The sequence below is a fragment of the Pogoniulus pusillus genome, chromosome 3 (genome assembly GCF_015220805.1).
Source record: "Pogoniulus pusillus isolate bPogPus1 chromosome 3, bPogPus1.pri, whole genome shotgun sequence".
NCBI classification, from domain to species: domain Eukaryota; kingdom Metazoa; phylum Chordata; class Aves; order Piciformes; family Lybiidae; genus Pogoniulus; species Pogoniulus pusillus.
The window spans coordinates 354,057-373,472 of record NC_087266.1 but is presented as its reverse complement, the minus strand read 5'-3'; the positions used below and the strand labels follow the sequence as shown (position 1 = coordinate 373,472).

At 52.0% G+C, this 19,416-nt stretch overlaps 1 protein-coding gene across 1 annotated transcript in view; it reads right to left on the bottom strand.

The window, feature by feature from the left end:
• CPXM2 (carboxypeptidase X, M14 family member 2) overlaps positions 1 to 14,193 on the bottom strand; it is a 63,283-nt gene extending 49,090 nt beyond the window's left edge. The window contains 1 exon segment of the mRNA XM_064139952.1: positions 13,787 to 14,193. Coding sequence (XP_063996022.1) covers positions 13,787 to 14,117 — 331 coding nt within the window. The 5' untranslated portion in view covers positions 14,118 to 14,193.
• Positions 14,194 to 19,416: the final 5,223 nt, after the last annotated feature.

The following is a 19,416-nucleotide window of genomic DNA, read 5'->3' as shown; positions in this document are numbered from 1 at the left end:
TACGTAGGCAAGGATCACCTTGGACAATGTTTGTTGGGGCAGCAAGAGTCGTTCACGGCAGATACAGCAGTCCAGAGAAGACATGAGGGGGTCCAGGCTGTGCTGGCAGTGAGTTAACACTGCATTTTCTCTGCAGAAAAAGTAGGTTTAGTGATAGGATTTCTGTTGCTGCTGATAGTGGTGCTTGACCTTGCCACCACTGAAGCCAACAGAAGAATGCAGAATCACAAGGTCATAGAATGGGTTGGGTTGGAATGGACCTTTCAAGTTCATCCAGTCCACCCCCCCTGCAGTCAGCAAGGACATCTCCAAATAGGGCAGGTTGCTCAGAGCCCCAGACAACCTGGTCTGGAATGGTTGCAGGGATGGGGCTTCTGCCACCTCTGTGGGCAACCTGAGCCAGCCTTTCACCACCCTCAGTGTTAGAAACTTCTTGCCTGTCTCTGCTCTGCACCTCCCCTCGTTTGGTTTGAGACCATCACTCCTTCTCCTGTCACAACAGCCCCTGCTCAGCAGCCTGTCCCCATGTTCCATACAGGCCCCTTTAAGTTCTGAAAGGCTGCTCTAGGGTGTCCTTGGGGCCTCCTCTTCTCCAGGCCAAGTCTCTCAGCCTTTCTCCCTGTGGTAACGATGCAGACCTCATCGCCCCTCCACTGTAGCTGGTTTGAAACATACCCTGCCAGTATGAATTTCAGTGCCACAGCACTCAGCAGCACAAGCAGACACTGGAGTATCTTTAAAAATGATGCTGATCAGTTTAGAGTGCCAAAATCACTCTGCACATCTTGGCTTTGGTGTGGACAGAGTCTGCCCAAGTTGGGGTAACAGTGCCCAGCAGGTATCTACAGCAACAGAGGCGACCTGGCAGTGCTGGAATGGAAGCAGGCAGGGTGCCAGGTGGCATGCTCTGGAATGCCATTTCCATTTCTAATACCCTCGGGAACCATTAAAAATCCCAGCTGCTTCTTTCTGCAGAGCTGTCAGGCCTGTCAGAGCTGGCTGCAGACTCATCCCTGCTCTGCAGACCTGGCTCTGCGGGCACTCAGCACAGACCCTGCCAGCACGGTCTGGGCAGGCTCCTCATGACAAAATCCCACGCACTGTGACACACTCAGCTTCAGCTTTTCATTCTCTTTCTTCTTCGAGGCCATCCCAGGGTAGATGCATAATTTAGGCCTTGTTTAAGCAAGCTTAGAGCTAAACAAGAAGCTGTGGAGCCGCAGATATAGATAGAGACTGCACTGAGCATACAGTGAGGGGGTGAAGGCTAACATGCACTACCCTGTTCATGCTATTCTTGGACCTCTATGGTCTCAGGCAAAAGTTTTTAATGAGGTCAAAATCTGACCTAATTTAGAGTTTTTCCTGCAAAAATTGTGACAGGGAACTCATCTTCCAGTAGCAGAAACCTCTAGTGGAAGCTCTGACAGTCTAATGCCTGTGTCCCAAGCAACACTTGGGGCACTGCTACTCAGAGTGTTGTAATGCTGCAGTGCACCTGGAAGGGGAAATAACAGCAAAGCTGCAGCTCTGCTGCCATGCTGCTTGCTGCAAACAGCTGAACTCCTCTCCTGTGATGGGCAGCCCCTGTGGGGGCTGAACTGCACAGAGCATGGGGCTCTGCCCTCTAAATCATTTGCTGTATTTACAATCCTAGGACATCTGGGGTGGGGGGGGGGGGGGGGGGAATGTGGTCTGGTTAAAGTTTGCTGTGTGGACAGCATGACAGTGGAAGTGTGAAATCCCCACTGACGTGCGTGAGTCACACTCTCAGCCTTTCCCTGCAGACTGCTCTGTGCATTTCAGCCTGAGAGGGTTTCTGACCCTGTGCAGGGCTGAAGTGTTTCTAGAAACACAGCCTGGTTCCCTTCCTGGCCTGAATCCAGCCCTTGTGCACCCACAGTTAGCTGAAGCAGCACAGGCAGGTGAAGGTTCTTGGAGCACACCGAGTTTGGCTTTGTTTGCTCTCTTTACAAACACGTTGCCAGGGCACTAAAGGAACAACGCAAGCAAGGTGCACTTACAACAAACCCCATATCTGTGCATCCATATCTAGTGATTTATATATATATATCTTCATATTTATCTATATGCTAAAATACTGAATTGTAGTCCCAAATCACAGGCCAAATAAAGGATCAATAGCTCCCAAGCTGACCTTAGTTGCTCTCTAACGTTGCACCAAAGCAGTGCATTTTCTCTGGGACAAGCACCAAATAATGCTGCTTGAAAAGCTGCAGGGTGCAGACCGTGGGCAGGGGTAAAAGTGTCTCTCTGCTTCCAGCGTGGAGAGACCACTCAGCAGTTACTCATACTGTCATGGTACCTTAGAAACATGCTTTGGGCTGGAAGGAACCTCAAAGGTCACCCACTCCCAACTCCACTGCCATGGGCAAGGGCTCCTCCCACTGGACCAGGCTGCCCAGAGCCACATCCAGCCTGGTTTTGAACGCTGCCGGGGGGGAGGCACCCATCACTTCTTTGGGAAGCTTGTTCTAGGTAAACAAAGAACAAATTAAGAATTGTCTCCATCCCCTAGGTCTGAAATGCACCCAAACACGTCTCAGATGCAGGAATACACTTTTGTTTCCTTTCATTGCTTCCCACATTTCTCCTCCCTCCCAAGCCTCGGCTGAGCATGGCTCTAGAAGTGACCAGAGCTGACATTCAGCAGGAAGAGCTTCTATTATTGCTGGCCCAGCTGGAAGAGGAATTTCTTGCAAGCCTCTCCCTGGGAGCTCTCTGGCCAAGCTTTCAGGCTCAAGAGGCTGATGTAAATTCCTGATGATACCATGCACCTCCTCAAAGCTGTGTACTGCTGCCATGGTGCAGCCTGCCTGCCACAGCTGATGTGGACACTGCAGGAGCCTAGTGCCACCTGTACAGAGTCAGCAGGCTTGGCAAAAGCAGCTTTTCCCTTCCCCCAGCCCCCCCCTCTCTCTCCTGCTGCCTGTGCTCCTCCTTCTCAGAGAAGCAACCATACCCAGCCATGCCTGCAGGCAGCAGCCTCCTCCAGGTGGAGAGAGGCCAGTGTGGAAATAGGTCTGCAGCTCTTTCTTCTCTTAAACTGGATTCATCTCTCATTCCTCGTGTCTCTTTAGGAAAAGAGAAAGGCAGAGGAGAGGAAAGCTGCAGGCAGGCATACAGAGTTTCTGACTCACTGCCCATGGGTACTCCACCTTACTGACCTGGAGTGGGGAGGACAAGGTAGCAATCAATGACATTGATGAGGGCACAGAGCCCTGGCACAGGCTGCCCAGAGAGGCTGTGGAGTCTCCTTCTCTGGAGACTTTCCAGGCCTGTCTGGATGTGTTCCTGTGTGCCCTGAGCTAGTTTGGATGGTCCTGCTCTGGACTGGATGATCTCTTTGGGTGCCTTCCAACCCCTGGCATCCTGTGATCCTGTGAATCATATTGCAGACCTGGTCATGGCTGATCCTGTGCTGTTCCCTCTGCAGTGTCTCCTGGGATGTGTCTCTGAAGCACAGAATGAAGACTCTGCAATTCCAGCTAAAGCCACAGAGCTAACTACAGCCACCAGAAATGAGAACCATCCCTTTTCTCCAGAGCCAAACAGACAGACTTAGCCAAACAACGGAGCAAAACCTCCCAGACAGGCTGCTCACACAATGCCTAGGTACAGGCCTGAAATCCCCACTAGAAGCACAGATTTGTCCAATGTCCTCAGGCCAGAAATAGCTGAAGTCACCAAACCGCCCAGGTGTGCTGAAAGAGCACAGCTCCTGCAAGCAGAATATTAACTGCAGCCATCAAAAATAAGCATTGACACCTGGAATACCATTAGCAGGCACAAACCCAAGCCAGCTCTTCAGCATACATCCCTGGCTCAGTAAGTGAGACACTTTGAGGGTGCTAAAGCGCAGCCGCTGTAACAATTCCATCTGAGTGTGTTTCACAAGAACGCTACAGCTGCAGGGAAAGAAACAGTTGGAGGAGGATGGAACTGGCCTGAGCTGAGGTGTGTCTGCCCACGTTTAGAGAACAAGGGAAGGCAGAAAGCAGGGCTGGGGCACAAGGAGGGGGGCAGGAGGGATGCTGCTGGGGAGACGTCTGTGACTGGTGTTTGGGTTCACTGTGGGAACACAACCCCGAGGGAGCACAGGAATTCCTCTGGAAAAGGCACTGCTCAGGAAGACATCCAAGGACAGAGGCCAGCTTGCAGAGGCAGTTAGTGATTCCCCAAAGTATTTTCTGGGGAAGGGATGGATTTGAAGGGGCTCAGAACCCCCACACCCTGCAGCCAGGCTCTCCCCTTCTCCACATTGCACCAGCTGTACATCCCAGCAGCTCTGCTCATCTTCCTAAGGGATTTCAGCTTCCACGTGACTTTTTAGCTGTCTCTTGTCCACTCTGCAGAGGTCTCTTCACACATACTGTGGTTCCTCCATCTTATTTCCCCCCCTCTCTATCTGCCCTCAAACTAAGTCTTGGAAGATGGAATTGAGGGAACTAAACAAAAGAGAAGCTGGATAAAAGAAATGCCTCCAGGCCAAGCAAGCATCAGGGTTCTGGTGCTTTCTGAGAGCTCAGCTCAATCTTTGAGATTCTGAGCTCCCAGCACTCTCAGAAGCCTGCAGGAAGAGAAATGCTAGACATGCCCTGAGACAGACCTGGCTCTTGTTATTTCCAACCTGAGCAGGAGGGGGAACGAGAGGTGCAGCAGGGAAACTGCCACGAAGCTCTAGCTCCATGCTACAGAGCGAAGGAACTGAAACAGTTCAAGCAAGGTTCAGACAAACATCTCTAAGAGTGGGCACCACTCCAACCCAAATGACTGAGTGTTCAGAGGGCCTCCAGCCCTCCTCCAGCTTCCTAGGATCTTGCAGCTTTATGCAGCCTGCAAAAGACTCCCAGAATTCATTCCATATAAACATCTCCTCTGGTTTGTTTAGCAATTCAGCCATGGTCCAGCAAAGGATCTTCATCCCAGGCTAAACATTTACCACAGAGGAGGTTTCACTGATTCAAAGCTAAGTGTGAGAGAAGCTTCAGCTGAGATGAGAGTCAGCAGTGAATTTCTACATGGCTTGCAGACAGAATTGTGGCATTACAGAGTGGTTTGAGGTAGAAGGGACCTTAAGCCTCATCCAGTTCCAACCCCCTGCACAGGCAGGGAGTGCTAAGCACTGACTTCTTGCTCAAGGCTGAAAGGCCAAAGCTCCAAGCTGGAGGTGGCAAATGAGCTGCAGATAGTCATAGAATCACAGAATCATAGAATCAGCCATGTTGGAAGAGAGCTCCAAGCTCAGCCAGCCCAACCTAGCACCCAGCCCTGCCCAACCAACCAGACCATGGCACTAAGTGCCCCAGCCAGGCTTGGCTGCAACACCTCCAGCCACGGCCACTCCACCACCTCCCTGGGCAGCCCATTCCAATGCCAATCACTCTCTCTGCCAACTTCCTCCTCACATCCAGCCTAGACCTGCCCTGGCACAGCTTCAGACTCTGTCCCCTTCTTCTGTTGCTGGCTGCCTGGCAGCAGAGCCCAACCCCACCTGGCTACAGCCTCCCTGCAGGGAGCTGCAGACAGCAATGTAAAGCCTCTGAAAGGGCTGAGGTCTGGTGCTGTATCCAGACATCCTCTGTCCTAGAATGGGGCACAGTGGGGGAAAGAGGGTGATAAGGCCCAGTCTGGCAGGCTGGGTGCCTGGAGGGCTTACACCCAGATTTGAGATCAGATCCTCTAAGATGCTTTGAACTTCTTTCATTTGACAGATGTTTCAGCAGGACCTTGAGAGTAGAGGGGTGCCATAAAGCTGTCACCATAAAACACTGTGTCCCTGTGGAGAAGAACGCCAAACACTGATTTCTGGGAAAGGAGGAGAAAGATATTCCTCAGATCCTGCCTCTGCAAACAAAGTCCTCTTCCAGCACCCTGTGGTGAGTGATGCACCCGGGCAGATTACAGTGGATCTTGGATGGGTTGGAGCAGGGAGGTGCTTGGCCTTGCTTCCTGCCCTCCCATCAAACAGAGCTCCCCTGGAAAGAGGAGGCTGCTTTGCCTTGTAAAGATCATGCCAGGAAACAGGTAAAGGGCAAATCTGGAGACAACAGAGATCTCAGACCTCCTGAGGCCCTCTGCAGCTCAGAGCAAACCCTGGAAGTCCAGCAGAGATACTCAGGGTTGCCCTTCAGGTTCCCTCTTAGGTCCCAGCCAGGGGGTTCAATCCTGTAGAACCAAAAGGAAGGGAGGTGACAAGAAAACTCTCAACCCTGTGAGATGTGGGAGTATGAGGAAGAAATCAGCTGCAGAAAGCACTCCAGCCTTGGGACTTAAGCAAGGCAGGCTTAGGAAGCTCTGTCAGCCGTTACCTGGGTGAGACACTGACACCCAAAAGAGAGAAGAACGACCCAAACACAAGACTCTGGTGCTCAAACCAGGTGGAGTCTCACTGAAGAAGAGGTGAAGGCTGAACCAAGTGGGACTGTAAAACCTGCAGCCCCATGGTACAAATCCTTGCTCAGAAGTGCCACTGTGCTCTTACCCCCTGCGCTGGTTTGGGGCTAATTGGAGTACTAATGAGAGAAATTAGACCATTGGTTGTAAGAAGCAAATGATGAAGTCTGCATCCTTCCTTGGTTTGCTGAAAGGGACAAAAAGCAACATGTAAATAATTTGTCCCTCTATGTTCTGGGACACTGCTCCCTTTTGCTTCTCCTTAGCTCTGCTCTGATGTCTTCCACTACCAGACAACAAGTGAGCTTTGCTGATAGTTTTGTCTGGCTGGGAGAGAGGGAGGCTTTGAGCCCCTTCTGGGCAGTTTCTTTGTCTGGGAGGGAGTTTGGATTTCTAAGTGGTGCTTGTAACTACCTGTAACTGTGTTGTGTATGCATGCTTGTAGAGTTAGCTCTGCTGCAAACAGAGCTTTAGCTTACTGCCAAGCCGCCGGAGCTGGTCTGGTCAGTTTCAGCAGTGTGTGTGTGTAAGTTCTAAACCCACACCCCCCAGGAGAAATACATTTTACACCCAAAAGAAGGCTCAGGTATCCACCAGCAGCTTCACCAGACTCTCCTTTGCACTTCCAGTCACACAGGGCTAGAGATGAAGAGCTAAGCCCCAGAAGATGGTTCTCACAGACTTCCTCTGCTGTCTTCATGGGCACTGACTCTCAGTCACCATCTGGCACCTCCTCTCTCCCCTTCTTGTTTTTCTCACCTCTTTTTGTTGCTATTTTTAGCCGTGGGTAGGAAAGAGAAGCATTTTTTCTTTCACACCTGTCAAGTTAATTCAGCACTGCCTGGTGACATGAAGAACAAAATGCCTGGCTCCTCTCTGGAGATGATACATCCTCCCCCAGCACACAGCAGACCTTCAGAGTATCCTATTTCTCCTCACACTAAGGTAATAGAGCCACAGAGGAATGGCATCATGAATGGTCCTTTTGCTGTGCTACAAGAGAAGCAGAAACCTCCACATCAGAAGTAATGACTGAGCATTGCAGTGTGGTTTACTCACAGTTTAGAATCATAGAATCAGCCAGGCTGGAAGAGAGCTCCAGGCTCAGCCAGCCCAACCTAGCACCCAGCCCTGCCCAACCAACCAGACCATGGCACTCAGTGCCCCAGCCAGGCTTGGCTGCAGCACCTCCAGGCAAGGTAGCCTCTGAAGGAGGTAGATGTGCTCAGTGACTGGCCTAGGAAAAGTAGTTGCCTTCAGGAAGATTAGCAGTGGTGTTAGAGATATCTTGGGCCTGGCCTCAGTATCCTCTGGACACCTTTGTTCCATTGCCTGTGCCCTCTGCTCTTGCCAGGGTGTGGGGAGCAGGCTCAGGCAGCTTACTGAGAGGTGACATTTGCTGCATACAGCTCCAGGTGTGAGGGCAGCAGGGGCTGGGCAGGCTCAGGTCTAAGGAGCCCTCTGCACGACGAGTGAGTGCTGTGTGTGAAACCCAGAGTCACATCTCACCTCCTCAGCCAGACAGCAGCAAGTCCTTAGTGCTCTGCTCTTGGCGTGGACAAGGAATTGGACAAGAGAAACGCCCCAGGAAGAACAGGCCCAGGTGAGGAAAAGCGAAGCGGTTCCCCCTTTGGCACGAGCTGGACTCCATGCTTTGAAGCAGCTCTGTAGCTCTGGGTCTTTCACCACTTCATCTCTCTGGCAGGTTCCAAGTTACCACAGCTGGCAGAAGCCTCAGAAACCAAACATGAGAGAGATTTGGGCTGCCCAGTTGCAGAGGGACAGAACCTGCTGGAGAGGGTCCAGAGGAGGCTATGAGGATGATGAGGGGACTGGAGGGCACTGCCTGGTGAGGAGAGGCTGAGGGCCCTGGGGCTGCTTAGTCTGGAGAAGAGAAGACTGAGAGGGGATTGAATCAATGTCTGTAACTATCTGAGGGCTGGGGGTCAGGAGGGGGGGACAGGCTCTGCTCACTGCTCCCTGGCACAGGACAAGCAGCCATGGATGGAAGCTGCAGCACAGGAGGTTCCAGCTCAGCACAAGGGGGAACTTCTTGGCTGGAAGGGTCCCAGAGCCTGGCACAGGCTGCCCAGAGAGGCTGTGGAGTCTCCTTCTCTGGAGCCTTTCCAGGCCTGTCTGGATGTGTTCCTGTGTGCCCTGAGCTGGATTGTATGGTCCTGCTGTGGCAGGGGGTTGGACTGGATGAGCTCCTTGGGTGCCTTCCAACCCCTGACACCTGTGAGCCTGTGTCTGACTGTGAACCATGGACTGCCCTGTCCAGGCAGCTGGGATGTGGTGCAGATGAACATGGTTTAAGGGTGGACTCAGCTCTGCTGGGATAACAACAGGACTCAATGACCTGGAGGTCTCTTCTAACCAAGATGATTCTAGGATTTGTGATGGGTCCTTTGTTTTGTTTAAAGGCAGTCAGAGCTGAGGGGTGGCCAGAACGAGAACTGCTGTAGTAAGTATCAGTTCTGCAAAGCAAAGAAAAATCATTTCTGAGTTAGGGCAGATTTGGGCACAGTAGAATTAACATTGGCAACTTGTCCAGCCGTGACCCACAGCAGAGTGCAGCTCTGAGCAGTGTTTGTGGGGACCTCAGCTCCAAACTCCTCTCAGGAAGGAATTTTTGCCTCTCTGTGGACAGACCCCCCCAGGCCACGTGCAGAGATCTGCCCCACAAATGGTAGCCTTGACAACATGTGTTCAACTCCACTAAAGGCCTCATAAAAGGAAAACTAATGTTAACAAGACTCTTTGCACAGATCTGAAAGGGCTTTGGATGGAAGCCTAAACCAACCAGAATGGGATTAGGGAAGGGAAATACACATACACAGAACCTGTCAGGCGAACTGTTTGCCTTCCAAGGGTGACCTGGTAGCACTGCATCGTGGGCTCATGCAAAGGGAAGGAGCCAGACTGCTGCTTCAGCTGTGAGTGTTTGCAAATATTGGTACTGACAGGATCTTAAAGCCCAACCACCCCCACTGCAAGCCCACTGGTGTCCTGTTTAACATCTGCTCAGCACTGCCCAGGCCACACTTCCACTGCTGTGTCCAGCTCTGGGCCCCTCACTGCAGGAAGGACAGTGAAGGGCTGGAGCCTGTCCAGAGGAGGGCAATGAAGCTGGAGAAGGGCCTGGAGCACCTGGGCTATGAGGAGGGGCTGAGGGAGCTGGGGGTGTGCAGGCTGGAGAAGAGGAGGCTGAGGGCAGAGCTCATTGCTGTCTGCAGCTGCCTGCAGGGAGGTTGGAGCAAGGAGAGGGCAGCCTCTGCTCCTTGGAGGCAAGGGACAGGAGCAGAGGAAATGGTGCCAAGCTGCCCCAGGGGAGCTTTGGACTGGATATCAGGAAATATTTCTGCACTGGGAGGGTTCTCAGACACTGGAATGGTCTGCCCAGGGCAGTGCTGCAGCCATCATCCCTGGGGGTGCTCAGCAGCTGTGGAGCTGGTGTTTAGGGACACGGGTTAGTGCTGACCCTGCAGTGCTGGGTCGAGGGTTGGACTGGGTGAGCTTGGAGGTCTCTTCCAACCAGTGATACTCTCACCACCTTCAGGAATTAGCTTAAATAAACTGAGCCTATGTCATCTGTTCTGTACCACATCCTTCAGATTGCTTTCCACTTTGATTCAAAGCTGGGGCTGATCAGTACCAGCTGCTCAGCCAAAGGGCAGATCACACATTCCCATTCCCCAGCTTTCCTCATCCCAGCTCCCAGCCAGGCTATTGTTTGCTGCATCTAATTAATCCCACATGCCCCAGCTGCCAGCAGGCCTCACAACCCTTGTATTTCCTGCATGTCTGATAGCCAAATGCCAGGTCTGGATGTCTCTATTGACACATAAACGTATCCATGTGTGCACAGGTCCAGATCTACACCACCAGACTTAGAGCTGCCAGTTCTGGACATCTGTTTGTCAACTGCTTCTACTACCTCCAGATGTCCTCTTAACAGGTTAAATGTGAGATGATATTGGCATGTAGCTGTACTTACAATACAGGTGATAATACAGTAGCATACACAACAAATACATATCATAATCATAGAGTCAACCAGGTTGGAAGAGACCTCCAAGCTCATCCAGCCCAACCTATCAACCAGACCATGGCACTGAGTGCCCCATCCAGGCTTTTCCTGAAGAACTTCCTCCTAACAATAATAAATTATGATAGAGTAACATCAGGAAATGCATCAGGTTGGAAGGGAACCTTGAAGGTCATCTCACCCTGTAGTGAGCAGGGACATAGTTAACTAGATGAGGTTGCTCAGGCCCCCATCGAGTTTGACCTTGAGTGCCTCCAGAGATGGGGCCTTCACCACCTCTCTGGGCAACCTATTCCAGATCTCATTACCCTGTATGTAGTGGCACTGATGACACAGTGACATGGCACTAGCTGTTGGAGCCACTGAGCCAGCAGCACCTGGCCTGTGGCAGAGGAGAACAAAGTATCTCTTCTGCCATGACCAGAGCTTCTGACAGCGTCTGCAGTGAAAGCTGCCTGACACCTCCTGCTAAACCCCTTCTGCTTTCACTGCCATCCCTTCCAAACGCCAGCTGCACTCTGGGTGTTTGCCTTGGGGCCTAACTGGGCTGTTGCAGTGGCAGTTCAGCTGCTCCTGGGGAACTCTGCTGGTTTCCCCTATGGGAGCACATCTAACAGCCAGTGCACTGAGGTCTGCATGTGCCAGAGCAGGCAATGGCAGTGGGGTGGAGGGAAGCAGCTCCTTGGTGTATCTTTGGCTGATTTTTCAACAGCTCATAGGCTTTGGAATCACAGAATCATAGAATGTCAGGGGCTGGAAGGGATGCCCAAAGATCATCTGGTCCAGCCCCCCTGCCAGAGCAGGATCACCCAGAGCAGATCAAATTGGAATGCATCCAGATGGTTCTTGAATACCTCCAGAGAGGGAGACTCCACAGCCCCCCTGGGCAGCCTGTGCCAGGGCTCTGTCACCCTCACAGGGAAAAATTTCCTCCTCGTGTTTATGTGAAACCTCCTCTGCCTCAGAGGAAACTTTCAGCATTGCCCCTTGTGCTGGCACAGGGCAGCACCCAGCAGAGCTGGCTCCAGCCTCCTGGCACACCCTCCTTGTACATTTATAAACACGGATCAGGTCACCTCTCAGTCTCCTCCTCTCCAAGTTCCCAGCCCCAGCTCCCTCAGGCTCTCCTCATAAGGAAGATGTTCAACTCCCTTAATCATCTTTGTGGCTCCATGCTGGACTCTCTCAAGCAGCTCCCTGTCCTTCTTGAACTGGGGGGCCCAGTACTGGACACAGTACTCTAGATGAGGTCTCTCCAGGGACTTGCTGTCAGAAGAGCACAAGCCTGCTGTGGAAAGAGGGACTGACCTACTTTTGGCTGCTTTTGGTGGTGCCTCACAAACTTCACCCATGCTCACCTTGGCCTTGTGCTTAGCCATGCTCAGACAGAGGAGGAGGCTGAGGCAGGACCTTGCCTGACTGCAGAAGTGAAATGATTCCTTTGACTTGGTCAGACAGGGTGGACAAGAGAGAGCAATTAGAAGTGAAACTTGCACAAACCAAATGGTTGTCACCCAGCAGAGTGTTTTCTGGGGAAGGACTGCAGAGGTCATTTTATCCTTTCCAGTTCCATAATTCCCTCCACAGAAAAATGGATGTATTTCCATTTGTAAGGGCACTCAGGAGAGTCTCACATGCAGACAGCCTGCAAGACCTCGGCGCGCTCCTCCGGGAGCATATTGGCATCATGCGGTTTGAACTTGGCTCTGCTGTGTCCACAGAGCACAAACCAAAGCAGGTTTGGAGGGGATGAGTGCTCCATAAGGACAGAGGTAGCTCTTGGTACGTCTGCTGCCTTCTCTGCAGCTGTAAGGTGCCCAGCAGAGTGGGTGTGGAACAAAGAAGACACTCCTCTGTAGGGCAAATGACCATTGCCCTCACAGACTGGATGCTGTCCTCATCACTGCCTTGCCTGGCAGAGCATGTGTGATGCCATGGTGCTGGGGAAACTGGGAAGCAGCCAACGAGGAGAGATGAACTGCAGAGCAGCCCACTCCAGGCTGGAAATCTTTGTGGGTCCAGAGGAGAAAAAGATTGTTGTCTCCAGGAGAAACTGTCTCCTGAAGAAGAAAAGAGCTGGTATCTAGCTGGGTACTGTTAAAATCCACAGGTTGCCCATGGTAGGTCACTCCCTGAGATTTCCAGCTTGGAGGCTGCTGCGGGCACGGGTGTCTCACGTCTGCTGCCCCAGACAAGGCTGTTTGCTGTCACCCACGGCGGCAGCCTCCCGTTACATGGGCAGTCCAAAATGTCTTCCCCACAAACAGCTCTGCAGAACTCAGAAACTGTTTCATTGTGTCACTGTTAATGATGGTAAAGGCCAAGATCTTTTCTAAGCAAAGGCTAATTAATTTCTGCTAGTGCTGACGTCAGGTTGCAAATGGTCCAACTACTCTCTGCTAGGTGTGACCGGGGAAAGCCAAAGCCACCCTGCAGGCCTCCACCCTCCGCTCTGATGTACTGCATGTAGTGACGCCTCTGAGCGGCAAACTTCGTGCCACATGCTCGGGACGGTGAAAGGCTGTCTTCAGAAGCACAGGAGAGTTCGGCTGCAGCAGAGCGGGACTTGGCCCCAGATTCTACAGCTCTGAAGCTTATGGGCCAGCTCACTCCAAAAGGTCCTAAACCCGGTGAAGTACCTACCAGACAGAAAGAAAACCCTCTCCTTCCCGGGCGCTGCAATTAGCTCTTAGCGAGAGCAAACGCATGGCCAAAGTACCTGCGAACAGCTGCTGGCCTATTTTCACCCAATCGGCCGCAGAAGACAGAAGTGACCCGGGGTGGACGTTTTTACTGTAAGACATTTCTGTCGCTGTTTCATTATTTTACAGGTCAGTAATTAGACTGAGCCTGCTATGGCTTCGGGTTTTGACAGCTCCGGAGGGCTTTCGAGTGAAACCCCAGCGGTCACAGGTTTAAAAGCAAAATGAATTCAGGAAGCTCTCTTAGCTCAACACCGCAAGGGATAATAGAGTAAGGCGTCACGACACGCAGTAAGAATCCGTCTCACTTTTCTCACAGAGCAGCAACACTATCAGCAAGCCACTTAAGTGCCATTAAGCAGAACTCCAGGTGCAGCATAATTAGTACATTGTCACTCCGAAATCTCTTTACTCAACAGGAGAAGGGTTACAAAGGCTATAACAGCTGTGTGGCTCTGTCCTGTGGGACGTTAAAAGCTGGTGCGTTGTCCCCGTCACCAGGAGCACCTTCATCGCTACTACCAAAGCTGCCATTAACTGCCGCTCGCTAGTGCTAAACGCCACCGTCTGCACGGGACCGAGCGGGCTCCGGGTCCCGCGGGAGGAAGTGGAAAGTTACCTGGTGCAGTTTCAAGAACGGATTTTCCCTTTTTGTTGCTTTTCTTCGGTTTTAACTCTTTCCTGCTCGGTTTGAACCCTGGGTGCTCTTCTGTCTCTGCAGCACGGATAGGTCCTTCCCCTCCGGGTTGCTCCGTGAAAGGAAAAAACTCTTCACCGGGATACGGAAAGGAATAATAATGATCCCTGTTGCTAATCTCCTGCAGGTAATAGTCCTGATCGTCCATGGGGACAGCCCTGGACACGTCCCCCAGCAACGCCAGCCCCAAGGCGCCGAGGGCGAGGCAGAGCCGTGCAGAAGATGAGCGCTCCCCGCTCGGGGCAGTCATCATCTGCAGCCTTTGCGGAGCCCTCTGCGCGCCCCACAACTTGTATCCTGGAAAGCAGAGCACCCTGGCAGCCGATGACCCGCTCCAGGACCCACGGGAGGCTGGAGGAGCCTGCCGCACACCCTGCCTCCGCTTCGGGCTGCTCTGCCAAAGCGGCGAGGAGCGCCGCGGGACGGAGGGGGCCGGGCGGGGGTGGATGCGATCCCCGGGCTCGGCAGCCAGCCGCACGGGCAGGGGCTCTGCTCCCCCGGCGCTCGGCAGGTGGGCTCTGGGGTGCCTTCAGCTTGCTGCCTTTCCCCTCCTGCCCTTCGTCTTCTCCTGGCCGCTGCCGCTCTCTTCCAAAAGCAGAGTTTACACTTTACGCTGAGTTCCTGCAGAGTTTCTTCAGTCCTCCCTTCGCAGCCGACCCGGGAGAGCTTTTAGTGAAAGAAAAGTAAACTTGGCAGCCAGCCCTCGCCTCTCAGCCCCTGTACAAAAGTGCTTCCCTCCCCCAGGAGATGCTCTGCGGACGGAGGTGGGCAGGCAGAGCCGGGGACGACCCCTGCCCGCGGCTGGAGGGATTTATCTGCCTGGGCTTTGACCCTGGGCACGTATTTGTGTGACATGGATCCGTGACAAATAATGCTCGCTCATTCTCTACCTGTTGTGCTGTGTGCCCCTTTCACGGTAGTTTAGCAGTTTTGTTTTGGTTTGGTTTTTAGCTTTCACAGGTGTAGGATCCCTCACCAGCACCGCGCTCAGCCTCCCTGCCTTTTATCGCTTCACAGACTCACGGGTTGGGAGGCGCCTCGCAGAGAGGGAACACAGCTGTGTGTAGCAGCGCACAGAGTTATATACAATACACCCGGGCTTATGGAAAATCAGAGATCAGTTTTTCGTATATATTTACACACACACACACATATGCATATATGTATTTAAGTTCTAGTGGAAGGTGCCCATGGCACTACATGATCTCTAAGGTCCCTCCCAAACCAACCCCTCCAGTGATTCTATGGCATAACTGATACTACTCAGCTCAGAGCCAGTGCATAGTTCAAAGGTACTGCTCCTAGGCTGTGTGGGAGCACCTTGGAGTCGGCCCAGCTGAAGACCAGACAGGACATGTCCCATCAGAGCCCCTTTTTTATCACTCTTTTTGGAACGATCCTGACTTTTGTTCTCTCTGAAATATCTTCTCAAGAGATTAGGATGTGCTGTGCTCTGGCAGCTGCACACATGCAACCCAGTGCCACGACTGGGATCAATTTCTCTGAGAAAAAAATCTCATCTTTCATCTTTTTCACAGCTCAGGAACAAAGTGGAGCACGGAAGGCACTTGGCTTAGCTGAGGAACGAATCCTTACCACAGGCTGCAAACGCTCGCGCACATTCTCATCGCGGTGCTGTTCTTGCCATCGTCCGCTCAGCTAGCAGGAGTATGCCACCTGTCCCCTCTCTTTGTCCTGTGCAGGCACATTGGGTGTGTTTCTCATAACTTTCATACTGCAGTGAACATAATCTAATATCTCTGCACCTACCTACTTGTGTTCTGGTCTCCGGGTGATCCACTCCACTCCTAGGTGGTCCTGCATTGACAGGAGGGTTGGACTTGATGATCATAGAATCGCAGAACCAACCAGGTTGGAAGAGACCTCCAAGATCATCCAGTCCAACCTAGCACCCAGCCCTATCCAGTCAACTAGACCATGGCACTAAGTGCCTCATCCTGTCTTTTCTTGGTCCCTTCCAACCCCTCCTTTCTGTGATTCTGTGTATTGGATGATCTTCCTTGCTGGCTTACTTCTTATCCCTGCAGCAATGCAATAGTTTCCTTGTGCATGTTGTGCCTCCTTGCAGATCAGTGAAACAGCTTCCCACTGACACTTCTCACTCTTCATCAAAGCTGAGGAGTTTACAGTTCTATAAAATCTGGAAGCTAAGACTTTTTTAAATACAGGTTTTTTCATTTGCTGGGACCAGCATAAAATAGTATTTACTTTTCCACTGCTTTACTGATTTTTTAAATTGTAATCTTTTTAAATTTCATGGAAAGCAAAGTTGCTTTGCACCAAACTTTGCAGCCAGTTCTGTCTGCAATAGAGGCCTCTGCCACCTCTGGCACAGTGCCAGGCTGAATACCCTGGGTATCCCAACTTAGCAATTCCACAGATGTTCTTCTTTCTCTTCCCTTTCCAAAGCATCCAGTCAAAGAACCATAGAATCATACAACCAACCAGGTTGGAAGAGAGCTCTAAGCTCAGCCAGCCCAACCTAGCACCCAGCCCTGCCCAACCAACCAGACCATGGCACTAAGTGCCCCATTCAGGCTTGTCTTCAACACCTCCAAGCACAGCCACTCCACCACCTCCCTGGGCAGCCCATTCCAATGCCAATCACTCTCTCTGACAACAACTTCCTCCTCACATCCAGCCTAGACCTGCCCTGGCACAGCTTCAGGCTGTGTCCCCTTCTTCTCTTGCTGCTTGCCTGGCAGCAGAGCCCAACCCCACCTGGCTACAGCCTCCCTGCAGGCAGCTGCAGGCAGCAATGAGCTCTGCCCTGAGCCTCCTCTGCTGCAGGCTGCACACCCCCAGCTCCCTCAGCCTCTCCTCACAGGGCTGTGCTCCAGGCCCCTCCCCAGCCTTGCTGCCCTGCTCCAAACACCTTCCAGCACCTCAACAGCTCTCTGCAATTCAGGAGCCCACAACTGGACACAGCACTGCAGGGGTGGCCTGGGCAGTGCTGAGCACAGGGGCAGAAGAATCTCCCTTGTCCTGCTGCCCACACTGCTCCTGAGCCAGGCCTCTCCTCCTTGGTCGAGGTTCTGAGGGCAGGGCAGAGCAGAAGCTACAAGAACAGGGCAGTGCTTTGGTACAGCTGGCAGCACAGGCCCTTGTTTTTCAAATACTGCAGACGTTCACCAATTCAGAAATAAACTTTTCCATGGCACCATCAATGACTTCAGGTGTGGGTTTTGTTGTGTTGGGGTTTATTTTGGTAACTAAAGGAGTTCTAGCTGCAAATTAGTATTTAATTCATTGCAGGGATGGATGGAAGAAAGATGCATGGAAACAGAAGAGGATTTGCATTTCCAAGCACAGCAAGAGGCATTTTCCAACGTAGAGGATCAAGGTTCATCAGTCAGGTCTCTGAGGGATGTGATTTGGGGGGGACTTGACTTTGTTTGCTTTTGTCAGCATTCCATGTGTACTCTCCAAGGATGTGTGCATATAAGCATCATGTGCTTCCTCTGCCTTGCAAGGCTTTCTTGGGTTTGAGGGGGTTTTAATGAATCCTGTATATTTTAACTAGATGTCATTCTGGATTTGCACCTCTTGAATAGAAAACTCTGCAGAGTAGCTCTATATATGCAGGTGCATGGCTGTGGATTCGTACAGCACAGCAGCAGCAATCTCCTGCCAATATCAGACAGGTTCTCATTTAACACAGGTAGAATAAATTGGATGGACAGAGACCTCCAGATCACCCTTCACAACGCCTTATCATCCATCCTCATGCTGCTGAAGTGAGGTGCTGGTGGCAAAATTAGGGGCCAAATGTCGTGCCAGTGGTGTTTCATCTCATGTTGTCATTTCCCCCCTAATCATTCCTGAATTTTCTAGCAGATTCCAAGAAAATGCATCAAAGCAGGAAAGGTCTCAGCAAAGCTTCCACATGTTGCAGTTAGCTGAGGATCCCTTCAAGGGCTGATCTGAGAGCAAAGGTCATCATTTTGGTAGACAGGAGGGGCTGTGCCTGAGCACGCCCCTGGGGACGTCTGAGCCAGAGGGAAGCCTGGTGAGCAACTGGGAGTGAAGGAGCGGCAGCTCTCCTTGCGCCCCTCCGCTGGCACAGAGCAGTGCTCGCAGGGCTTCGAGCAGCGCCGCACCCGGGGCACCGCCTGCAGACCCCACGGAGAGCTCTTCTCACTCGCTGTGCGCTCGCCCCAGGGAAGAGGTCTTCACCCATACATCCTGATCCATATCTGCTCCTGGGTCTCAGCCTGTGTCAATAACCACCTCCCCTGTTCTTTCTTTTGAATTGTAGTGCCTTTGGTGGGTGTGAGTGTGGCTGCACTGCTGCCCCTCCCAGACACACCTCTGGGTTTGGAGGGGGTGCACGCAGCCAGCCAGAACCACACAAAAGCATGTCTCTAGCCAGAATTTTGGTCTGCCTCCCGGTAAGAGGTTTTTAGCTCTTTCTCGCTCTCTGTCAGCTCCTAGCAACATCCAGCTTACAGGCAAGGAGAGCTGGCACGGGAGTGTCAAGTTCACCGGAGGCTCAGATGTTTCCAGCCTGAGGGACGTTCCTTGGGTTTTGCTTCTGAAGGGTCACAAAAGCTTTTTTTAAACGTGCAGCAGATGTGGAAGGAGATAAAGCAAACCAAGGCAGATGCAGAACAACTGCAGGAGCATCACCCTCCCCTCCTGGGCTGGTGCCAGCCTTAACGTGCAAGTCATTTGTGCCTTGCTTTAAATCTTTGTGCTGCTGGAGTGAATCACAACAGGCTTCAGAGCAGCTGGGATTTGCTTCTCTCTTCCCAAGAAGGACTTCTTTGAAAGAGGATGGTTTACCCTCTGAGCTAACACTTCTCAACACTTCTCACTTTGAGACAGTTTCAACGACATCCTTGGATAAAGAGACTCTCCCAGCTCACCCTCAGCCCTAGGAAGCTTTGTGGTTGGAAGGAAAGGATGAAGGAATAGGCACCCCTCTCCCGCTGCCATTCCAGGGTAACTTTCTGAGGTAGCACACGAGGTTTCTGTATGCCTTGGCAAGAAAGTGACACTAAAAATAACTTCCCAGCACCAGTGGTTTCTGTTGCATTGTACCTCAGGTGGGAAGTAAATCATGGAGCACAGAATGGAGCAAGACAGTGAAACTACACTTCTTAAACAGCCACTTTCCTGCATGCATAAAGCATTTGGCTGTGCTGCCAACAAGGTCATTCCATCTCAGAGGAGATGGCAACCTAAAACTGGCAGTGGGAAATGCAGAAGGTGACAGAGACAGACACTAGTTAGATGTTCTTTTGCTCACCTCTGGATGTCATAGAATCAGTCGGTGTCAGAAGGGACCACTAGGATCATCTAGTTCCAAGCCCCCTGCTCAGGGTCTCCAGGCATTTAATAGCCTATTTGCACTTGTTGGTAAGGCAGATCCTCAAAAGCGTGTCTCTGACTGCGAAGGTGGCTGTAAATAAAGCCAGGCTCTCGTTAGGAGACATTTCATTCATTTGTACGAGGCTCTGGAGGGAAGGTCATTATTTTGCCAGGTGAGAGATGCCCCAAATAGGCAGGATGTTGATGTTTGCCCCTGT